Source organism: Pithys albifrons, chromosome 4 (genome assembly GCF_047495875.1).
Source record: "Pithys albifrons albifrons isolate INPA30051 chromosome 4, PitAlb_v1, whole genome shotgun sequence".
Taxonomy (NCBI): domain Eukaryota; kingdom Metazoa; phylum Chordata; class Aves; order Passeriformes; family Thamnophilidae; genus Pithys; species Pithys albifrons.
The window spans coordinates 94,209-118,778 of NC_092461.1; the positions used below are offsets into that span (position 1 = coordinate 94,209).

General features: G+C 41.0%; 1 protein-coding gene across 7 annotated transcripts in view; it reads left to right on the forward strand.

Annotated features, from left to right (window-relative positions):
* DCDC2 (doublecortin domain containing 2) overlaps positions 1 to 24,120 on the forward strand; it is a 38,550-nt gene extending 14,430 nt beyond the window's left edge. For 6 of the 7 annotated variants that reach the window (XM_071553166.1, XM_071553167.1, XM_071553160.1 and 3 more), the window contains 8 exons: positions 3,817 to 3,893; positions 4,009 to 4,140; positions 8,216 to 8,362; positions 9,482 to 9,536; positions 10,443 to 10,641; positions 13,233 to 13,333; positions 21,603 to 21,932; positions 23,167 to 24,120. In XM_071553166.1, coding sequence (XP_071409267.1) covers positions 3,817 to 3,893; positions 4,009 to 4,140; positions 8,216 to 8,362; positions 9,482 to 9,536; positions 10,443 to 10,641; positions 13,233 to 13,333; positions 21,603 to 21,932; positions 23,167 to 23,274 — 1,149 coding nt within the window. In that variant the 3' untranslated portion in view covers positions 23,275 to 24,120. Of the gene's footprint in view, positions 1 to 3,816; positions 3,894 to 4,008; positions 4,141 to 8,215; positions 8,363 to 9,481; positions 9,537 to 10,442; positions 10,642 to 13,232; positions 13,334 to 21,602; positions 21,933 to 22,486; positions 22,871 to 23,166 lie in introns of those variants that run through there. The other variant, XM_071553164.1, reaches the window with a different exon arrangement.
* The last annotated feature ends 450 nt before the right edge of the window (positions 24,121 to 24,570 follow it).

Sequence of the window (24,570 nt, forward strand, 5' to 3'; positions counted from 1 at the left end):
TATTTTCTTCTTTCCTCTCATCTGTGGTGCCAATGTCCCTGTGTCCTGCATGAACATAAAAAGTTTAGCTTTCTTTTGGTCCTTGATGCAGATCAGGTGTAAAACATGCCTTTGAGAGGCAAAGACATTAGTTATCTCTCCTCCTCCAGAAAAACAACAATAGCCTAAGCCTGTGCCTAAGGCTTGTGGACATCAAGAAAAATGTAGTACGCTTGCCCCTGCTCATGTCAGGTGTGGCAAAAGACTTTCCAGAGCTTTGTGCCACCAAGGTTCAGCACCTGTGTAATTTAGTCTGGACTCCTCTATTCCAACCTCCCTAAAAACAGATCTTGTCAATGCACTGTGCAAAATACTGAAAAGAATCATAGAATGGCTTGGGTTGAAAGGTGCTGTGAAGATCATCTGATTGCAACCCTGCTACTGTGGGCTGGGACCCCTTTCTGTAGCCCAGGTTGCTCAAACCCCTGTCCAGCCTGGCCTTGAACTCTTTCTGGGGTGGAGCATCCACAGCTTCTCTGGGCAACCCATTCTAGTGCCTCACCACCCTCTCAGTAAAGAATTTCTGTCTATCTAATCTAAACCTTCTGCTTTCAGTTTGAAGTAATTCCCACTTGTCCTGTTAAGTCACCCCGAACCCTTCTCTTCTCTAGGCTGAGCAATCCCAAATTCTCAGTCATCTTAGTGTTTCTATACACTGATTTTAGTGGTGTTACTTTAAGAAAGCTAATATTGCACTAACATACTCTTTTCATCATTGATTTAAACAGGCTTAGTAAAACAATGCAAGGTTTTATTTTGTTCTGATTTAGGCCATGTTTGTATAGAAAAGACAAAGTCTCTGCCCAAGCTGGTACCATCTTACAATCCCCTGCAGTTCGCTTGTTTAAGGGCAGAGGCCTCACTTTAAGAAACATTAAGAAACACTTTAAGACTCTGGGAGAGCAATCCAAAAGATAAACTTGCAAGCTAATGCCACAATATCTGTTATTGGCAGAAGTACAATCCTTTGAATAATGAATGAGCTCTTTACATGTGTCAGGTTGTTTGTTTTCTCAGGTGCCTGGTGATTGGACTACATGCAATAACATGATGGCCTTCTGAGGAGCCTAGCCAAAATTAATGGTTTCATCAGCTTGCAGCAACAGCTAAATAATTGGGCACACTTGGGACTATCCTTAAGGGCTCCTTTGGGGTTAGCAAGCGCTTTCTAGCCAGTTCCAGTAAAGTGTGGAGCATTGAAACCTGAGTGTTGTAGACTGCATCAGAGAACTTGGTTTGATGGACTTCTGGAGAGACTGGGGAAGCTGGAGCATCGGTGGTACCAACAGTAGAAGTGAGCATCAGGAATGGATGCAGAATTAACTTCTAGAAAAAGTGATAGAAAACTTTGCTTTTTATACATTGAATCCTCTATAAGGGATTACCTTGACAAACAAACAGCTACATAGAAAGGTGTAAGGGTATCCAAAATGAACTAACTTGCCTTTTGGATGCAACCTGTATTTGGAGCCTGAATTTCAGGACTTGATGCTATGTAAGTAAATCAGTATTGCCACAACCTTCAGTAGCACACCCTTTAGAAAGTTACCTTATTTTTTCTGTATTCTGACATTCTCTATTAGATGCTTACACGGTGAGAAAATAACCCTTAATGGCTGACAGCAGCAGTAGAAATGTTTTCAGATGTTGCAGTTTAAGGTGTATTTTCTTTTTCTTAATAAAAGCTCATTTCAAATGTTGGTGACATAAATGACCAGTTACACTCTGAAGAATGTGTTTCAAATGTTTCTGCAAGAATGGCTGAGCTCCTAAAGTATTTGGCAGTCTCAAAAATGTCTTTCCCTCCCCCAGTGAGCTGTGAGATAACAACCTCTTACTCTCTTTCTAAGCCAGTAATATTCCAGTGTGAATCTTCACCTGACTTGGCGCACACTGGAATTAACAGCAAGACTGTGAATTGCAATTGCATTAGGCATTAATGCATAGCTTATGTACAGCCAGTACAAGATTTCTCACTGTACCAAGGCAAACACGTATCTACAAAATTCATCTTAAGGAGTAAATACACTGCCTGGGATGTTGCTTGTGTAAAGGGAAGGTCCCCAGCATCCCAGCAGCCTTCTTGCTACTCTGATCTACAGGCACTGCTGGCACAATGCTGCCGTAATATCTTTCTTGCTGTCTCTTCTCTCGTAGAAGTCTCTGTTCAATATATCCCTTTGCACTGAGCTCCAGAACTGTTGTGCCCCTCTGCTGCTGAGTGCTCCTGTTGAGTCACTTTGCTGTGCAAAGGCTAATTCTGCCTTCCTCTGTTCATGACCAGTGTGGGCCCTCCTTTGGATGCTCTCCAATAACTTAATCTCTTTCTTGTATTGTGGTGACCAAATATCCTTTGAGTCTCTCAGAAAACAGAAGTTTGAGAGTGCTACATGGCTCACAGGGGCCTGTGAAAAGGTGAGAAGCTGAAGGGAGTTGAATTCAGAATACATATGCTTCTTAGCAGACATTGAGAACAGATTTTGTTCAACAGATTTACCTGTTGCTGTCTTTTACTTGAAGTGATTATGCACCAAGAAATGCCAGTATTGCTTTTGGTTTTTTGGTTTCTTTTCTCCTAAGAGAGCTACTCTAGCCCCAGAATTTATGTGCTTGGTGCAGAATTTGCTGTGTGATGTTCTTTGGGTTATGTGGAAGGTAAGATTTAATTATTTTAATTGTAGTTTTTAGCCAGTTTGAAATATCTAGTAGATGGAGCTCCTCTTGCTCTTTCCCGAGTACACAAAAGAAGGATCTGGAAAGCATATCTGTCAGTATAAATGAATTTTGTGAAAATCCAGACAAAGACTTAAGGCACTGGAGTTCAGACCATTTTCCATAAATGAGATGAGAAGTATTAGCTAAGTCAGCACAGTGTGGTAAAACAGCAAGTCAGCATGTCATTAGACTGCTTTCCACAGAGCCTGGAACGCTGCCATTCCAGTGAGCTCTGTACATCTGTTTGAAAGCATGTCTCTTTGCAGGCCAGCTTAGTTCTTTAAGGTTTTATGGTCACTTTTTTTAGAAATGTAGCCAACTTGTTAATGCATGTACTATAACTTTTGAATGTTTGTTTGGGTTTAACACCTTATTTTATTTGCTAATGATAAAGAATTAAAAAATCTTGCTAATGATTTTGGAGTTGGGTTTATTTATTTTTTTTTACTTTTCCGTTCAGTATAATGACATTAATGTTGATCTCAATGTAGTGTCTATTCAAAAGAGTAATGCTTAGGAATTAAGTAGCCTGAGGGTTAATATTCTGCAGTTCACCTCCCTTTTAAGGAATTGCCCTAAAACAAGCAGAGTATTCAGCAACCTTTAAAAATTACTGATGGATTTGGATGTAAAGACCTGTACAAGAGCAAAAGTACTTATTATAAGAGCAGAGAGATCTAGAGATGGCATTTACTGTTAATAAGAGAGGACAGTTTAATTGCTTGTACCATGGTTATAAGCAGTAAGGACTAAGAGCAAGAACAGCATTTGGGAGTATTTCTTTCAGGATGAAAGCTGAGATGTCCCCAGAGATGTCCATGTAGTTGTGACTCCTCAGTGCAAACCACATGTGGTGCCCTGTGCTGTGGCTGTTACTTGTCATGTACAGAAACCTGAAGCAGTGATTACGTATGCTCTGTTGAAGAAGAAGCTGGAATGGAATAAAATACATGTTTTAAAGATGGAAACTTCTTTCTGCAGACATGCTGTCCCACTTGGTGATGGAGGTCAGGGCAAACTTTTTATAACTGAGTAATTTCTAGTTCTTTTTTGTTCTTGCAGGTCAAGCCAGTTACTCACAGTAGAATAACTGTGTCAGCACGGTTTCGAAAGCCACTCCAAGAGCCCTACACTATTTTGTAAGTCAAGTTTTCACTTGGTGAACTGCCATTTCAGAGGTGGCTGTGGTGTGTTCACTTCAGGTGAATTTTGTTTAACTGCTCCTCCAAATTGTTTTCCTGTGCTTTATTTCAGCTTGATTGCTAACGGCGACCTTATTGGCCCTGCAGTGCGGCTCCTCATTCCCAGGAAAACACTAAATCACTGGGATCATATTCTTGAAATGGTTACAGGAAAAGTTACCCTCAGAAGTGGAGCTGTTCACAGGTATCAGGAAGCTGAGTATTTACAAGATACATTTGATATGTCTAGATTTGTTTTTAAAACTCCATAGGTAGATATAAGGGATTATTCGTACTTGAGGGGAAATTTCACTGTAAGAAAATACATCAAAAAAACACAAAGTGGAAATATGTTACCTCCAAGTAACCATCAGGTTTCATTTCAACTGCTATTTTAAAAAAGAATAACCTCAATTTATTTCAGATGTTACTTCTTAATTAATATTTCTTAATTATATTTAGTTATCAGGCCTGTAATAATACAACTATAATACAATGTATTTAGTACTAATAACTAAGTTAAATGTTATAATAAAATAAATGAGCACAGTAAACTTGATGAAGATGTTTCGAATGTCAGATACATGCAATCCATGTTACCTTTCAATTTTGATAGTTCTTTTAATTCATTGGGTTAAACAATTTCAAGGAAAATATTATGAATTCTTTGGGGTTGGTATACCTGGGCTAAGACTAGGATGTGCTTTGTGCTCCCCCCATTCAGCCTCCTAATAAAAGCCAAGGCCAAAGTTGTAGTTGGGGGCTTGCCAGTTCAGTATCTCATCTCTTCTGAGTTGTTGTGGTACCTCAGGAATAGGACCTGAGCTCTTGGATAGGAAAGTTTCAGTCCCTGAGGGCTTTTACAATGTCAAATAAGTTACCTAAGATGGTGTTTGGTAGTTCTTACAAGCAAAATGATGTATGTGATGTCCCTGAGAAATCCTGCAGTGTGAGTGGGCTGCCAAGGTGTGTCCAAGCACATGGCTGACATTCCAGTGCTGCCCCATGCAGAGCACGGTACAGAAACCTGGTCCTGGCATGGGAAAGGGCCTTCTGTGGAAAATCATTCTTCACAGCTGATGCAGTGTCTGAGGCTAAGCTTGCAAAATCTTTCTCAAATCAGTGAAGGTGAGGTAGTCTTTCAGTTCTTGTGATTGCTTTCCCAGAGCTGATTCACACGAGAAAAGATAAAGGCAATGCAATCTCTGGACTATTAGCTCTTGCCCAGTTTTTCCTCTCAGACCTACATTTCTTTGCTGCTATTAGCTGGCTGCTTGGCACTTTTACTTGCAGTAAAGTAAACCTACATCTGTTGCAGCTTTCTGGATCTGATTCCCAGCTAGAGTAACTCAGAAGTGAACAGAGCAACAGCAGCCACAAGATACCAATTCTTTCTGCTCTCAGGTTGTTTAGAAATTTAAAAATCTTTCATATTTTATTCTCATTACTTGGTGTCATTCTTCATTGAAACTGAATTATGTACATGAAAGCATTCAATATATAACTATGATTCCTTTTGAGAAGTTCCCTTCAGTGATCAGTTTTAATAATTTAAGAATAAGATAGTGTATATGACATTTTGAATTATTTAATGCTTTTCCTTTGCTGGTTGTCTATTAACTCAGTTTTCATTTTCTTTTCTTTAAAATACTAGAAATACATATTAAATATGTTAGTTAAGTGATCACTGTTCTCTAATAAGTTACACATTAATTACTAGGCTTACTGAAACTATGTTAGCTTTAGGGGAGATCTGGTAAGACCACTGATGCTGGGAAGATATAATTTCTCATTAAAGAAGGATAAATGGACTTACAAGAACCTGCATTACATATATGGAAGTTTTTCTTTTCCATATTATTAAAAGACTTGCAAAGCTGCCAAGTCTTACGCAGTTTTACATGGGGCTTTTTAAAGAAGAAATTGTTGATCCCTCTGATCAGAATAGGGATATAAGGAAGAACTGTGAGAAAGCAGCTTTTCTGTTTGCCAGACTGTGTGTGGGGATGGGGTACAGAAACCTGATGGAGAGGTGTACCTGCTGCCTTGGAAGCTGGGAATGTGGGGATATACGTCCCAGAGTCTCTGCTGTCTCCTCTGTCAGCCTGTGTGCTTGCTTTGCTTTGCCTGTCACTTTTTGGCTTGGATTCAGGAGGGAAAACGGCTCACAGCACAAACCCTGGGTCATCCCCAGGAGAAGTGACCACAAGGACATCTGTGGTGCATAATGCCAGCCATGAGAGGCCAGCTGGCCTGTGAATGCTTGTGGCCAAGTGAGTGGGTAGAAGGTTTCTGAAGTCAGTGTCACAGAACTCCTGTGATGCTTAAGTCAGTAGTTAGTTATTTATTAGAAGATCCATTTTTTAAATACGCCCTTTTTTGCTGCATCTTCAGAGTCTGATTGTTTGATTTTGTTACTGTGATTTTTGTTTTAAGATTGAAAAATACAGTGAGAGATTGCCAGCCAATTTGTAACATTTTTGAATTATATTGAACAAACAGCTTTTGTGTGTTAAATATAATGTTAAAACACAAGCAAAGTGAAAGATTGGGAACAATACCCCACAGCCATGTTTGTACTTACCTCTATACACCTGCAGCACCATGCCAATGTATACACAAATCTTAAACTGTGGTACACTAACTTGCTGATTTTTGACCCTGAGTTCTCCAAAGCAAAATGCAATCTAGCAGAACACACTGAGATTAATTCAGAAATAGGCTTCTTGCTGGTTTTCAGATTGTTTGTTTTATTTTCATTGTTTGCATGTAACTGATGTTGACTGTGTGGTAGTGAAACATAAATCACTCTTTGAATTGCTGGCATGCCTGGGACATGTTTGCACTAAAAAGTAAATGTGAGTAATACAACTGGGGTGCTTCAGAGTTAGCAAACCTCTTCATAAGGAAGCAGCAATCTGATCAAGACTTCTAAAAGCTGCAGTTTCACCTTTCAAAACTTCCAGTCTTTGCACTTAGAAACCCAAGGTGCTTCCATATGGCAGGAGACACATGTCATTTAGATACTTTCCTGAGGGTAATATGAGAAAGATGGACATGCTGGAACAAGTGCAGCAAACGGCCACAGAGATGAAGGGCTTGAAGGTACTTGTCATGTGAGAAGAGCTGGGACTCTGCAGCCTGAGGAAGAGAAGACTCAGGGGAATCTTTAAAATGTGTGTACATACCTGGTGGGAACGAGTGAAGAAGTTGGAGCCAGGCTCTTCTCAGTGGTGCTCACTGACCAGATAAGAAGCAATGGGCACAAACTAAAATACAGGAAGTTCCTGAACATTCAAAAAATACTATGTTTATTGTAAGGGTTATCAAATACTGAAACACGCTGCCCAGGCAGGCTGTGGAGTCTTCATCTGTGCAGGTATTCAGAACTTTTGAAACAGTTGAAATTTATGTCTAGCACATACAGTAGCTTCTGTAGAAGGCTTCTTGAAAGGCATTTAAGACAGCCATGCAACATTCCTGCATTTAAGACTTAAATGAAAGCTGTTATTGTTGACTTTTAAATTAAATATAAATATTGTTGAGTTTTGGAATATGCTTCATAGGAGCTAATCTATTTTTGAGTGTTCCCTTCTTACTGTTTAGACCATCGTTAAATGAAATCCCAGACTCAACAATGAAGTAGGTAATGTGTTGCCCCCTGTTCCCCCTTCCCCTGCCAGTCCTTGATGCCCTTCCCTCTTCTCAGGCAGAAACCACTGTGATAAATGGCTTGCAGGCTGTCCCCCCCGGGGGAGCCTTCTGCTCTGTGCAGCACGGCAGTGGAGCTGCAGTGTTGCCAGCTCGGTCTGTGGTGGGCAGCTCCTGGGGTTTCAGCTGTGAATGCCCTGTTCTTCCCAGAGTGCCCAGAGCACAGACAGAGGGTGGAGCTGGTATGAAACGGGGTCAGGAATTCACGGCATAGATCCCTTCCAAGGTATAGGGAGAGAGGCATTGAAGGCCTTGTAAGTAAAAGGTTATTTATTTAATTTTAGAAATTATAAGTGTATTTCATCTATCATAGCACTTCATATTTCATTAGTTTTATATAAACTGTGACTTAAGTAATTATTTTGCTCTGTTTTTCCCTGCATTTTGGGGCTCTTTTTTTTATTATTTTGTAGCTTCCAAACATTGTATGTTGTGTACTGTACTTTCCAGGGTTTCAGATCTGGAAATTCAGTATGATTTAGTGAATTTAGATTAATAGCTTTCGATGCTCTTAATACACCCAACTAAATGTTAAGTTTTATTCTATTAAGTGTTTTCATATTTTTCAGACTTTACACTTTAGATGGAAAACTTGTTCACGATGGGTCAGACTTGGAGAATGGGCAAATTTATGTTGCAGTGGGTAGAGAAAAATTTAAGAAGTTGCCATATGGTGATCTGTTGTTTAGCAAATCTACAATGAGGAGACCACAGGGGTAAGTTCTAAAGGTGTGTGATACACGTCTCGTGTGGTTTTGTGTGTCAATTTGTTTGCAAAGTGCTACCAGTAAAGCACAAAATCATTAGTCCAAGTATGATGTATGGGTTAGTATGGATGCAAAAATATATTGGCAACTTCTGAGAAAGTTGACAAAACGAAAACAAAATGGGAAATTCTGCAGACCAGTTCATATTATAAACATTTCCTTGATCATGTATCATGAAATTAGTGTCAAAGAAAGGATTATTTTGCCTTAGCTTAAGTTATTTTTTTTTCTGGAAAAAAATGTGGTGAATGACACCAGGTGCTGCTTCAACAGTTAATATATACTTTTGCTTAGTGATGTTTTGTGGAATACGTGCTCCCTTCAGATTGCTTTCTGTTGGGTCTGTTTTTTGTAGGCTGGAACAATCACATGATAGAGACCTAAACTGGGTGTCTGTTTTGTGCTTTTCCTGTCTTTGGAAAACATGAGAACTGGGGGCCACTTCTTTGAAATAAATGTAAAGAAATAGAAATTTGTCCCATAATCTGGTGTAGTTTAGAGAGTTTGCCCAAATTCTGAATATGAACTATAGCGTAATCATAGACTCATAGAATCAGCTGGGTTGGAAGAGACCTCTGAGATCATCAAGTCCAACCCTTAATCCAACCCCACTTCTGTATTTCTTTTTAATTTCTTTTTTTTCTTTTTTCTTTTCTTTTTTTTTGTGAGCAACTGTGGACAATGTGAATGGCTTGCAAGTATTTTGGGGAACAGCATTTGCAACTAATGAATTTAAGGATAGTGAAAAGTTATGTTCAGCAATTGATATAAAGAGTTTTCTTGAAATAGCTGGACCTTTCATCAGAGTAGTTGTAAGGAGCATTCACGTGGAAATTTATGGTGTATAAAGTATGCATTGTGAGGAACTGTAATGCATTTGTTTAAGTTAATGATTATGCATTTAAATATGGTCTAGTAAATAGGGATGAGTGCTTCTTAGTGAAAACATGCAATGAACAAACCAGTCAGCTTTGTGGCCAAAGCCCTTTGGTGTCGTCTGGGTCCCGGTGTGTGGTGTCTGTGACAGGGACAGTGTGCACAGTTCTAAGATACAGTTTATCTCTGCAGTGCCAAGGGCTCGGTGCTGCCTCCGATCGTGGGACCTCGGAAGTCTAAAGGCAGCGTAAGTGTTAAGTTTCTAGTTTGCCTAATTCTGACAGATGAAAAGTCCCTGTCCTTTGGGTTTTAATTAAATCTGTAAAGAAAAGAATCCAGAGCCACCTGGTCATAGGCTTTTCAGAGCTGGATGAATCTGTAGCTATTTGCAGTGTCAATTAGACAAGAATAAAGAAATCTCAGAAAATATTGCAGTAATGGTTGCTCTGGTTTTTTTTTTTTTAAACTTTCCATAGAAAAGATCAGCTGCTGCCTTGAGGTCTTTCTTTTAAACCTGTAAAGTTATATTTGTACAATTATTTATTTATTTATTTATTCAAATGATACACCTAAAGTAAAACACAGAACCTTTTGCAAAACATCTTACAGAAAATGGTGTTTCTGCATGCTGAGTCTGAATAAGGCCCTAAAGCAGTTTCCAATCTGGTATGTTTTGTCCTAGGTAACCATTAAATACAGAGCTGATCCTTCACTGCTTTGTATCCTGTATAGCTATTTTTATGCATGCAAAATGAGTCATAGAATCAGTTAGGGCTGGAAAAGACCTGCAAGATCATCAAGTCCAACCTTTGACCGATCACCACCACATCAACTAAACCATGCTACCAATTGCCATGTCCAGTTACTTCTCGAAAGCTTCCAGGAATGGTGACTCTTCCACTGCCCTGGGCAGCCTGTGCCAATGCTTAATCACCCTTTCAGTGAAGAAATTTTTCCTGATGTCCAACCTGAACCTCCCCTGGTGCAGCTTGAAGCCATTTCCTGTTCTCCTGCCTCTAGTTGCTGGGAGAAGAGATATTACTGATTGTAAATTAATATGCTTCTTTAATACCTGATACCAGTCCTTACTGAAATTTTAAAAAATGAAGTTTTTAATTTTCATCAGTCATAGTTATGTACATTTCCTTTCCAGGGAAGTGATTGGCAATCCAAATCTACTGCTGGATCCAGTGACCAGGGGGAAAACAGCTCCTCACCTCAACTTCCCAAGGGGAAAGACAAAAAAAGCCAGAATCCAGAGAATTCTGTGTCCAGACGACACTTTTCCAACTACTCTGCAAAAGTAAAGCAGACAGGAACAGCTTCTACTGTTAGAGTCCTTCAACATCATGGTCAGTACTGAGATAAACACTGTTGTAGTAGAGTGGGGTTTGATCTTCAGATAAAACAGTGAAACAGTAGAAAAATATGTTTGCATAGCTCTTGAATTGTCCTTTTACTCCAGCCAACTGAAAGTGCAGAAGTTCTTTCTGCTTAGGAAATGCACCTGTGCTCAACTGCTACATTCCTGACTTCATTGACATACCATAGGAGGCTGTGTATGATTTTTAGTAAACTAATATAGTTTTATCTTTATGCTTTTGGCAATGAAAATGAAAAGCATATTTTGACGGTTTTCTCATTGTTCTGCCCTGCAAAAAGAAGAAGAAAGGGAGCTGGTCTTCTCTGAGGACACCTCGCTGTCCCTGCTGATCCCTGGTGAGCTTCTGGCTCTGTGTAAGAGTGGCCAGGCCCTGGGGCAGTAACACAAACTGCAGTTGGCTGGTCGGTGTTCACACTGCTGGAGACCCTTGCGGAATTTGCTCCCCACTGTGCTGTGACAGCAGTGACAACAATTTACTATTTAGTAGTAAACATTCTCTTTGAACAGAACCTGTTTTTCTTACCTTATGGTGTGATATTCCCCTTCCCCCTCATTTTTTTTTCAAGGGCTGGAAGACTGGCCCCTGACTACAGAGGTTGCTGCCATGCTGGTATGGCTGTTCTCCCTCATTAGTAATAGCTGTACATGTCTTTAATACAGGCCAGTTGGTATCTGTCAGGAGAAATAAATTATACTTTCCATAACATCTGAAATTTCTTCTCACTGCCATCTAAATGTTAATAATGAAGTGTAGAATAACAATTTGTGGTCTAAAATGTCAGGATTTGTCACCCAACAGCACAGTTTTGTACCTCTGTCTAGAATCATGAGTTTTAAATTTACCTTGAGTCAAGAGCAGTTTTGTAAATTTGAGCTTTAAAAGATCAGTGAAAAACAGTCTTTTGTAGTAGAATTGTGTTCTCAGGAGTTATCTTGTAGAATTTCAGGTTTATTTTAGTCTTGAGTCAAATACCATTGTGTCTGGTACAATCAAATGCTATTCTAGCTGTTTGTCCACCCTGGATATCTTCAATGGTTGTTTTCTTTTTTCCTTATATTTTCTTTTTTATTTTAATGACAGATGAATTGACTCCTGTTGGGGAATCTTACTTGGTAGATAGCAATTATAGGAAAATATTTCCCTTTATTTAATGCTACTGCTGCTCCACCTGCTGGCAGAAATGGTCGAGAAGTCACTGAGTTTACTGAAGAAGTGCCGACCTCCTTCTCAGTTCAGCTTTTCAATGCTTTGTGAGTCTTGTGGAAATAGGAGCAGCTGTTCAAGGCAGCAGATTCTCTAGTTTGAGCTCAGGTGTATGTTGAGAGAAGCTGTTTGTTCTTTCTGTGGCCCTCTCTTCTTCCTCCATATATAAAGGCCTGCTGGTAAAAGTAGGAATTGGCAGTAGTAGCCAGTTGGGTGTCAATCTTTTATCCCAGGTGACAAGTAACAGGACAAGAGGAAATAGCCCTGAAACTGGGCCAGGGGAGGTTTAGATTGAATATGAGGAAAAATTTCTTCAGAGAAAGGTTTATAAAGCATTGGAATAGGCCGCCCAGGGAGGTGGTGGAGTCACTATCCCTGGAAGTGTTGAAAAAAGTGTGGATATGGCACTTGAGGACATGGTTTAACAAGTGATGGTAGTAGGTTGACAGCTGGACTTGATGATTTTTGATATATTTATGTTACAAGGCAAATTACTAAAGGATGCTATAATTGACTGTAGAAACAGAAGTAATATGTTGTTGTTCTAATGTGTTATGTTCAGATTCACGCCAAACCTCTGCCAGAAGTGAAGGAACTTCAGATCCAGGGCTTTGTTCAGTCTCTGTGTCCTTTCCCCCCTTTCTCCTCCTCTTCCCCCCCTTTGGCCCCCCTTTTCTTTCCCCCCCTTTTCTTTCCCCCCCTTTTCTTTCCCCCCCTTTTCTTTCCCCCCCTTTTCTTTCCCCCCCTTTTCTTTCCCCCCCTTTTCTTTCCCCCCCTTTTCTTTCCCCCCCTTTTCTTTCCCCCCCTTTTTTTCCCCCCCTTTTTTTCCCCCCCTTTTTTTCCCCCCCTTTTTTTCCCCCCCTTTTTTCCCCCCCTTTTTTCCCCCCCTTTTTTCCCCCCCTTTTTCCCCCCTTTCCTTCCCCCCCTTTTCTTCCCCCCCCTTTTCTTCCCCCCCCTTTTCTTCCCCCCCCTTTTCTTCCCCCCCCTTTTCTTTCCCCCCCTTTTCTTTCCCCCCCTTTTCTTTCCCCCCCTTTTCTTTCCCCCCCTTTTCTTTCCCCCCCTTTTCTTTTCCCCCTTTTCCCCCCGTTTCCCCATTTTCCCCCCCCCTTTCCCCCCTTTCTTGCCCCCCTTTCCCTTTCCCCTCTTTCCCTCTCCCCCAGTTGTGTAGTTTGTAAGTATCCGCTGTTCAAAGGACAGAAGGTGCCGCTGGAACGCTGCGAGGTTGAGGTCTCCCCAAAGCCCCGTGTGCCGGGTGAGCCCAGGCGCGCTGGCCCCGGCCCGATGCTGCAGTTCCGAGCGCAGCCACACGGCGGCACCACCGGACCTCACCGCCCTCCGCTCTGTCTGCTTTGTAGACGAAGATATTTACAAAGTCAGAGAAGAGGAGTCTGAAATGTGGGGGGCAGTGGAAGTGCAGGAGGATGAAGATACTCTTGTGGAAATTCCACTGGACCAGGTATTGATCGAGCTTTAAAAAAATGGCGCTTTTCTGTGGTTTTTTTGGTTGGTTTGTGTTTTTGGGTAAAAGAATACTAGACACATATACATTTAGTTTGTCTTCTGCTTTTTAAAAAAATACCTGAGGGGAAAATAGATGTTTTTTGACCTTATTAGCCATTTTGAAGAATGACAGCATACCATCTAAAAAAACCCTAATGGATCCTAGCATTTTATTTTAGGCTCGTGTTTCTGAGAAGGATCTTTCTCAAGATTAATTCACTTTAATGGGAAGGAGTGTTGCTCAGCTATTTCATAGACTTTGTTCTTGAAGACAGATGAATCAGGTGATAGAAAGAGGCAACAAGAGCATCACTGCCTGATCCCTGATACAAGAAATGCTGCACATTTTCACAGCAGGTACCTGCCCCAGACTCAGAGGCTTAGATGCTGACCACCATTGGGCTCATCAGCCCTCTAAATTGTGATTGTCCTTGGGAGGTGTTCTGATAATGAGAATGTGTTGTGATGCACTGATAGTACTGACACTGGGGAAGAACATGCTGCCTGTTGTCTTGATCTTTGTTTCTTATGACGTCCTGAAGCATATCCTGCCTTGGTCTTGGCAGTGTAGAAATCAACCTGCGCAGTGATTAGGCTGTTTATTTGCCTCTGAAGGTGTGTAAAGAATTCCTCTGGGTAGTGTAATGCTTTTGACAGTGTAAATAGGGCTGCCAGGCCTTCGTTTTTAGGCTACCTGCAATTCCTGTGGAATGCAGCCCTGGAGACAGCTGCCTGACTCCTGCACAGAGATGCTGCAGCCCAGGCAGTGTCTCTGCCCATCCTGCTGTGTCTGCCCAGGTTTGCTGGGCCAGCGCATGGGGACCATCCCTAGGGAGGGGCAGGAGTTACCTACTCCCTCCGCTCCCACTTCTGTGCTTGGTGGAGGTGCCAGTGAGCATCCAACGTCCTGGCAAGCTTGCAGTGCTCAGATTTGCTCCGTACCTCTGAGCTCACCTACCAAGGTCAATTCATCATCCTAATAGGGAGCTATTTTCCAACTGCTTCCAACAGATTTTTGCTACCTGGACAAGGAACTGGAAGCAAGTGTGTTTGAGTCAAAAACAAAATTCATAAGTCTGTCACGCACAATGAATAATCTGATTTTCATATTTTCATAAAAGCCAAACAAAGCACCAAAATTTATTGGAACTCAAGCCATGCTTTAGTTATAATGTTAAAATTTCATGTATGGTTTCCTAGGTAATCTGGCAAGATGCTGTGTCCTTCTGAGCAGCATGGAGGCCTTTTTATTTCCAGATAACTGAGGTCACTCAAACCTTGGAAGCATTTAGCATTTTACATGTTCAGGTTCTTACTAATGACCATTTTAAATTGTTTTAAATTCTGTGATCTAAACCTTTATAGCTTTTTCTTACCTGCACTGCAGTTGCTGTTACTGCTCGAAATATGGAAAAGGACAGCCAGGCAGGGCTTGACTATCTTGGATAATGCATAAATATTTACATGCCAGCTTTCACTACAATGCTGACACTTTTGATAGACTATCATTTCCATCAGCCACATAAATGAGGTGGTGAAGACAGAGCTTCGTCTTTTTGTCTTCTTAGGCACCTTCTCTGTCTTGCTGTTTGAAGTACACAGTTGAACAAATGCCAGATTAGCCATTAACTGAGGTTACTGTAATAATGGCTACACACTGGCTTGTGTCCTGCCCTGTCAAATGCTGTCTGCCAGCTGAAAATACATTAAAAGAACAGGATTTGCTTTTCTGTAGACTAGCTGACAGTTGTAATTGAACATCAAGGAGGAAAAAAGTCACTATTTTGCCTTAAACTAAACCAGACCCTTCTGTTCTGTATTCTGTACTGAGGCTTGGAGTTCCAAATACAAAATGGGCAGTTTCTTCTTCTGACAGGCAGACTTACTGCAGTTTGGTTGTTCATGTCACTGTGTCAGCATTGGTGGGAACTGATGGCAGACTGTGAAATCAGTTGTGCAAATGGCAGGGAACAACAGGGTGGGTTTGTTGCAGTTCTTGATGGGGAGACAGCAAAACAAGGCAAGTTTCATATTGGAGATGGCAATTAAGTGAGTTTCTTTGAATTTTCTGTTAATAATATAAATATATTCAAAGTGAGTCTGAGATAGAAACTTTTCTAACTTGTAAAGCTTTCATTAAAAAACGGCTACTTTTTCTTTAATTCCATGTAAGTTGTGAAATACAAAAGCAGCAATTTCTAGTAATAGTATTGAAATAACACTGCAAGATTGCACTGATTTATCCTTTTTCATGAGCGTGGCTGTTGTTCTCTCATGCTCAGCCCTTGTGAAGAGAAAGCCTGAGATTTATGAGGTACTAAGTTATGCACTGCATGCCCCCCCTGAGGAACTGGGGCATGTTGTGCCAGCCTGCTCTGCCATGGGGTGTGTGATACTGGCTGTTAAGTGATGTAGAAAGAGTCTGGTTTGGGTTTGTGTTGTTCTTTGGGATTTTTTCCCCTCCGGATTCATCATCCCCATCTCCTTCTCTCTGTGTTTATTTGTAAGAATCATTGGATGATAAATTTGTCTAATGGGCACTTGTTTAGGGTTTTTTTTGTAGATGTTCACACTCTTGGTTCTTTCATTAGCCATTTGCTTTCCATTATTACAGGAATGTCCACTGATTAATGCAGCCCTCCAGTCATCATTCCCCACTTCCTGGGCTGGGATGTGATGTGAGACTGTGTATCTCCCTAGGTGAGCTGGAGTGTGTCATGAGGACAGAAAATTTGCACCTTTCATTTGCAGTTTTCATTAGGGAGTACACATTTTGCTTTAGAGACCCAAGATCCACCTCAGTGAGCAGAATAAAATGTTTATCTTCCCTATTGCAGAAGGCAAAATGTTAAAGTTTATGGGGATTCAACAACAAACCAGAAAAGGCTACAACTTCTCACGAGGAAACATTTTGCACTGCATCAGTAAGGACTTCAAAATGGCATTTGGAAAGAACACATGCAGAACATTTTATGCTTGGATTTTGCTACAAATGGTGCAGCTGCAATTTAAGCTTTATGAATTGTGAGTGCTGACAAGCCAGCAGATCACATTTTCCACTCTTCTTTCAGCTCCACTGATTTACACTTAATGGGGTTATTGTTTGTTCATGTGTGATGGGGAAACTTACTCTGATTGGCTCTTGCAGTTCAGAATGAGAAGAGAGGGAGATCTTCCCTCTGTTTCTGCACTGGGTGGGTGATTTCTGAAGCTATAGCAGCAAGATGTGATCTTGTCTTTAAAGGCCTATGTGGCCAGCTCTTGGAGTGCCTTTGCTTCTTCTGAATGAAGCCTCTAAAGGTAGCTCTGTTGTAAAACTAGTGTTGATACCACTTTAAAAAAAAGATTTCCTCTCTCTGCATACCTCTGTCTTCAAAAATCCAGCAATTGTAGAGCAGCCAGTTTCTCAAATTGATTAACTGATGGGGCATTTTAATTTGTTAAAAGAAGAAGAAGAATCTGTTCCTAGAAAAATTATTTCTGCATTTTTGCAGCCACAGTAGGACTTTTTGAAATGCTTAACAATCTTATTATCTACAGAGATGCTCAGCAGATCATACTGTGTTGTAGGGAGTGAATTTTAGGCAAATTTGAATGAACACATGCAAAATGTTGGGGGAAAAAATAAACTTAAGTGTCAGTGAATAGGTGGAGAAAAATATCCTTGACTTGGGTACATATTACAAAAGTAAAGATCCAATTGGATCGTCAGATCCTAAAATCATAGAATGGTTTGGGTTGGAGCAACCCAAAGATCATCTCATTTCACCTCCCCTGTCACAGGCAAGGACACCTTGCACTGTCCCAGGGTGCTCCAAGCCCTGTCCAACCTGGCCTTGGACACTCCCAGGGATGGGGCAGCCACAGCTTCTCTGGGCACCTGTGCCAGGCCCTGCCCACCCTCCCAGCCAGGAATTCCTTCCCAATATCCCATCTGTCCCTGCCCTCTGGCAGTGGGAAGCCATTCCCTGTGTCCTGTCACTCCATGCCCTTGTAACAAGACTCCCTTCTGGTTTCATGCACTGGGAGATGCTCTGAGGTCTCCCTGGAGCCTTCTCTTCTCCAGGCTGAGCTCTCTGAGTCAGTCTCAGCAGGAGTGCTGCTCCAGCCCCGTGCCCAGCAGGGCCCTGGCCCTGCAGTGCTGAGGGCCCCGGAATGCAGCACTCACAGGTGGTGTCTTTCTTCTCTGTCTTGTGCTGAAGGACATGGGTGTGCTTCCAGTTACCACACCAGACACTGAGGAAGAGAGTTGGAAAAGCTGCTCTTTCTACACTTCAAGTTCTTTGGTTTTCATTCATTCCAGTTAGACTGCTGGGTGCCAGGATATTACAAAAATTAGACTCTGAGAACCCAGGTGCTGCATTTGTTGTAAAAAAAAAAAAAGAAAGGAAAAAAAAAAAGATGCACCCGTCCCATAAAAATGTTGGAGTTTGAGTGTTGTGGAGATAAAGACTTTGCCTTCAGGAACCACAGTGTATTTTGTGAGAATGTGGGAACTCTGTGGGAAGTGTAAGACGATTGAAGCTTAACTATTCATTTGCTTGTTTTTAAGAGCCTGGGTTTTGTAAATGATGTGGAAGAGAAGAGGGCTGCTGTCACTTAGCAACCCTGTCTGCTTCAGGGACAAAATGTTTCGCTGTTGGACTCTGTGCAGTGCTGCCTCAAAGCATTCCTGCCCGAGTAGGAGCAGGGGCATCTCTGTTCTGAGAGGTTTGGTGCCACTGAAATTAAGTGTTCTGTTGCTGCATTTGGGAGATGTATTCATGCTGGTATTTGTGACCATTAAGATTTTTGTTGCCTGCCTTGTTGTTTGTCTGTTGTGACCATTAGCCGTGTAGACATTTCAAATTACTTCAATAAAGCAAAATTACGTTTCACATTAATGGGACAAAATCATTTCTGCCTTAAATGATTTGTGATACTGCACTTCTCAGTATCAGTCATGTACAAACCTTCTGAGAGGTTACATTAGCATCCCTAAGAAGAAAAGAAGCCAAATGCTTCAATGTCTGAAGATTTCCTGACTTACTGCTTTTGAATGATGATGGCATTTGGTAATGTAGCTCTTAATGAATGAGAGCGTGATAAGTGTAATTAGAATATATCTTTCTTTTTAAGACACTCTGTTTTTGCTGAGGTTAAAATTGCTGCCAAGCAATCGTACTTCTTGAATGCAAATGAAATTGGCTCTGTTCTCATCAACCTGTTAGTTAAGTCAGGAGGTTTTTATAAGACAAGCTGAGTCCATGTTTCCAGCATGAAGTTGAGAATTACTTTGGTTTTTCTATGTGCCTTTGGTGGAATATGCTTTTCAATGTACATATACAAGTCTTTTGTCAGTGAGTCTTTTAATTGCTAGTCCATGACAAGCAAAGAATTGTTCTCACCTTAATGAAGGTTTGGCTTGAAAACCAGTTATTTTAACTGGCTTTCAGCTGTGAAACTGCACAAGCATCTCCTTCACGTAAAAGATGCAGGCAGCAGTGCAATAAAGGAGGTTACTGCCTATTTGCTGTCAATTACAAAAGGCAAAATTACAAGCCTTATTGTGGGTGGCTCTGGCTGTAGGAGGAATGAGCACAATCCACGGTGTACTTTAAATGGAGACTGCTCGTTGATGCATGGCTGGAAGATCAACAAGATCTCAGTGGAAAGTGTCACCTTTTTTTTAATGTAAAGAACAAGGTACTATGGCTGATTTAGGCCTTTAGTTCCCTCTCTACGGTCCTGTCTTTGGTCTGCTGTGCGTTCTGAAGTGCAGTCTGTGGTCATAATCAGATTTCAAAGCCTGCCTATGACTGTGCATGCAGAGGGAGCCGAACTGCATTTTAGATTACCTTGTGAAAGGTCTTTTTCTGTGGATCAGTATTGATCTTTACCTTGTTTGAAATGTCCAGTCTTATGTAGTGCAGCTTTAAAGGAGATTAAATGAAGAATGCATTTTGCCTTTCAATTATTAGCTGAAAAACATTCTTTTTGTCTGTAGTAGTAATAATCATTGTAGTGATATGTTCAGCTACCTTGACATCTTCAGTTACTATAAAAGCATTAGACTTGCACTGATGGGATTTGTTTTACTGATCCTGTATTGTACTATTATTTTTTCAGGCACTCTAGCTTGACTGGTGAAGTGAAATTATTTGAAATCAGAATGTTATTTCCTGGCAGTTCCCTGTGAGGTTTTGGGTACGGTTTGGTGTTGCTGGGCTTATCTTCTGTGTCACTCACGTTTAACTCTTGAAAAATTTGCATCCACACCTGTTTAGACAGATAAGGTCAAATGAGTGTAGTGAGTGTAGCACGTGAGGAGGGTCCTGACCCTCAAACACCCCTGGTGCTCCCATGCCAAGGGCCAGCCCAAGCACATAAATGGCAAGCTCAGGTTTGCACCACGGTGTGAAGGCCCTTCTGCTGCAGCCCCAAAAGAGCCACACACTGAAGCAGTGCAGGCAAGGGCACGTGTTCCCTTCTGTTTGTGCCCACTATTGGGCACTATCAAAAAGCTGGAAATGCAAATGTCTTGGATGACTGCAACAGTTAACTGAGAAAACCTGCGTTGACTTTCCTGCTTTTCTTCTCCTCTCTTCATTTGGTGTTTGTAATGTCACAGCAAGCAGGTGCCATTAAGCAAAACCAAGCACACTTCTACCCAGTGGTGTCTGGTGCATTTAGTTTGTACCACTGTCCCCTGTTTCTTCTCAGAATCCAGAGCTGCTCATTTCCTCATCAGACCGAAAACAAATTAGTGGATAATACCTAAGACTAGCAGGTAACTTCTGAGAATTTATGGGTCTTCAGATTCTTTGCTATATTTATGTGTGTTACCAAGGCTGGCTCAAGTCTGCTTTGGTGCTGCCTTCTCTGAAGGTCTCTGTAAAGACCTGGCTTATTGAATTTTTATTTTAGTGATATAAGACCAGTTTGATGTTACCAGATGAAAGTGAGTCAGGAAGGCTTGAATAAAAACCCCACAGAAACTACTGTACTTCAAAAATCCCTTAGGGAACCATTATTTACCTGGTAACTATGTAGTATTTCTAGTAATTTGCCATTCTATGGATTTTTACAACACAGCAAGTTGTGATTTTTGAAGCTGTGCCAATGTGGCATTGTGCACTGGCATAATAATGTTATGTTGCTACTTAGATATCAAAGCAAGAGTTTCATCAAGAGGCTTCAATCAATTCTTGGTCTTGCTGGAGTGGCTTTGACTGATACATTGAAGGTGATGAGAGATTGAAATGTTAATATTAGTGAGGAAAAGAAATTTTTCAAAGACATAACTTACATGTCTGTAGCAGCTGTCTATCTGCATAAAGGAGCTACTAATGACAGTAACATTCCACACAGCTTTGATTAAGAGATAATCTGTTGCTCACAGGTTGTTTGCTTTAGATTTAGTCTGATGAAGCTGCGTGGGAGGAGACACCTTGTTGCTCCTGTGGGATTTTCTTCACTTTATTTTCATTCATAGCTCAGCACAACTGTGTATCTTGGCCAGTGGGGACATTGGTTCACTGAACAGTCAGGTGGCTCTTCAAAGCTGAAACTGGAAGAAAAACAACAGAAACCAGGCAGTGTGTGTATCAGGCTTCCAGGCTGTCAGGAAATGATGCTGCTCTTCTACAGTATGAGCAAGGTCCAGCTCTGTGTAGGAAGAAATTGCTGCCAAATATCCAACCAATCCTACCCCTGCCATCCCACACAGGGGCCCTTGGAAGGGGATGGTGGTGCTGAAGGGTCAGCGGTGGCTCTGCCTCGTCTCTGGAGCTGCTTCATCTGTGCAGAGAACAGGCTGCACAGCACGACCCAAGGGCTGGGCATGGGTCAAATGCTGCGTGGGGAACAGCTTGGGGGCTGCTGCTGTGTGTTATTTTATTGGGACAGGATTTTATAAACAAGCATGTACTAAATGCTGGAAAGTCAGAGAACATGGAATAACCAGAACAGAGTAAGCTGTTGCTGTATTGATTAAATCTTGCTCATTCCAGTTGTTTTAAGTGTGGTCAACTGGATTAACCCAGTGTCATAAGTTTAAATCTCACCAAAATACGTTTTAAACATAGAATAAAAGTGCATTAAGGGGTGTAAGTAAAGGAGCAAATTAGCACACTTACTCCCCAGTAATGATGGACACGTGAATGTGGTATCTGTCATGTTTCAGAATTGCAGGGAGCAGTCTGACTTAGAATTCCTCATAATGCTGCTGCTTTTCCTTTTACCAGAGACCAGCAGAAACTGTTGATGAAGAAGAAAATGTAGAAGAGGAAAATGACAGGGCAGAGGAAGCAAAATATCCAGAAGTGAATGGAGAGGAAAGTGGGGAAAGTGTCAAAGAACAAAGTGAAGTGGAAGAAGACAAAAAGAAACTAATTGAAAATTATGAAGATGAAGCAGAAGAAACAGAGAATGCTGACCATGCAGAGGAAGAGCAACCTATCCATATAAGTGGCAAGAACAGTGAAGAAAATGGTGAGGGATTGGAGCAGTTGAACTACCAAGGGGATCTTCAGCCTGAAGAAGAAATAAAAGAGGATTCTGGCAGGCAGAACCAGGTGAGTGTTTACTCTTTCAAACTGTTGTTCTTCCATTATTGTTCTTCATTCATCACAGCCTTACACTTCTCAGCTGGTTTCTGTGTAGTTCATTTCTGATGAAGTTCTGAGAGCATTGATAAGAATTTCAATTTCTGGACAAGTTGTTTCCCATCTGTTTAGATCAGTTATGTCAGTAATTACATTAGATGTCCTCCAGCTGAGAAAGCAGATGTTCTTCAATATTTGATGTATCTCCTGCTTTCCATAGAATGCTGAATTTTGAAAAAATAATGAAAAAATCCTTAGTTTCCAGAAAATGCAATCATATATTTCCATGCTGCTTTGTCTTTTGGGGCAGAGCAGAGCAGAAGGATGTGCTCATGACACCACAGTGCCTCATTATTTTGAAGAGTTAACTTTCACAGAAGTTGCATTTCTTAAAGGGCTTTTGCCATTGCTTCGTGGAGTTTTCATCTCCTTTTCTCAGCAAGTGAAAAATACAGTGGAGATGAACAAGATGCTCAAAGCAAAGGGCTTTGGTCAGTTTACAAGCAAATACCCTTTTAATTTAGGGGTAACAGGCTGCTGGCTTAGATGGAGGGATCCAGCCCAGAAAATAACATGGACTGTCCTGTCAGGTGAGCTGAGCAGCAACAGAATATTGGAAACAAAGCATTTTGTTTGCTGGGGCCAATCCAGACCTGGGAAGAGTGGGATTCTTGAGCATCAGAAGTGGAACAAATTGTCACATATTCCCTGCCTGTTGTAGGCTGCTGAAAATCAGCCTTCCTCTGCTTCGTGTGACACTGGGAATGGTTTCTTCCACTTTGTAACTTGGCTTTCTTCTCTTTTGGTATGGCACACAAGAGCATTTTTCAATTAAAAGAGCTGAGTAACATGACGTTTTCTTGAGCTCTGAATTTATTCTGTGCTTGATATATTGATTTTTTTATTTGTTTTTAGAAAAGCTGAAGTTTTTTAGAAGTGGAGACAATGAGCATTCACTTCAAAGGGATATGTGGGTAACTGAATGTTTGATGAAAAAACTGTGGCAGGGAACCTCTGACTTGAATGTGTTCTCCTTTGGAAGGTATATAAGTGTAAAGTAATTAAAAATGTTAACATGACCACTCTTGGAAAACCTTTTTTCACATTAAGGATGCCTTGTGGAAATTTTCCTAAGTGCTAATACTGTATTGCAATGAATCTTCCATACCCAGTGACATTGACAGGGTCTGTCCTGTGTCCCCAGGCTGGTTCCTGTGCTGAGAAGGTACCCAGCACTCCAAGGGTGACAGTCACCAGCCCACAGGAGAGTGAGAAGAATGAGCAGAGCAAGGACTGTGCAGCAGTTGCGTAGATGGGAAAAAAGGAACGAGTGGAAAATGGAAGACTGTAACACTTGACATATAAGGCATGTTATTTCAGGTGATTGATAACTTACACTAGGGAGGCAGGCTGAGTGCCTGCATAATCAATATTGAGATGATAATGCTACATGGACTGGTAGAAAACAAGTATTAGTAGCTAGTAGAAGAACATAGAATTACTTTACAAGGTGAGCTTTTCTGCTAGGATATAAGGAGGGAAATACAAGAGTACTGTATAGTAGTATTAGAAGTAAATGAACTATTCTGTGGTATGAGAGAGCAGTACTAGACTAACCAAAAAATCACACTGTTCTAGGGAAAGGAAAAAACCCACCCAAATTCAATGTGAAAACTTCTTTGCAGATTTTTTCAGAAAAAGAAACAATCTTGTACCATTTAATGAAGACATATGTTAGTTCTTCCTTTAAAATTCCACATGATATGTATGATTATAAGGAATAATGTTAAGATATAATTAGAATATGTTCCTCACTTAATGGACTTATGCCCACAGAAACTGGCATGAGGTGCCAGTTCTAACATTACTAGTGGATTTGTAATATATTAGTGAGAGTGGTTAGTGTTTGTATATGTAAATAGCCCTTATTTGTCACTCTGCACATACAGATAGCCTGCAACACTGCAGCCAGCTTCCATTTAAAGGACCAAGTTTCATTGATTATCCTGCCCTGACTCACTAAGCAGTGCATTGTTATCACAGTGAACAAAAAATAAAAGTAGGTAGTAGATTAAAAAGTTGAATTTGGATGCATTTGTAATTCAGTCTATGTGAAATTTAATTTACTAATGAAATAAAAAAAAAGAACAGTCCTGGATTCAGACTGAAATTTCCATGAAATTTCCACGCTGTCAGTGGAGCCATTTTAATATATACCACATCAGGATGAGCCCACCAGTTTTTTGTGAAAGTCAGGAGCAATTGCTGCATTTATGAACCCTCTGGATGGCCCAAGTGGCTGGAAGTGTCATCATTGCTCCGAGCTGGCTCAGGAGCTGCCCCCTCACAGGCTGTCGCTTACTCTGCATTAGTAAATAGGGCACTGACCTACAGGATTAGTTCTCTTAGTGACACCAATTCCATTCCTCTTATGATTTCTCTCTTAGTAATGGGAATAATTTGTAGTTCATGCAACTACAGCCCTGAGCATAATTTTACTAATTATACAAAAGAAATAGTGGGTTTCCTTATCATTAATGCTGGTAAATTCCATATTTTACCCCAGTTGTTCTGTTCCTCCCCTCTCACAGAGAGCTGCTGACAAAGG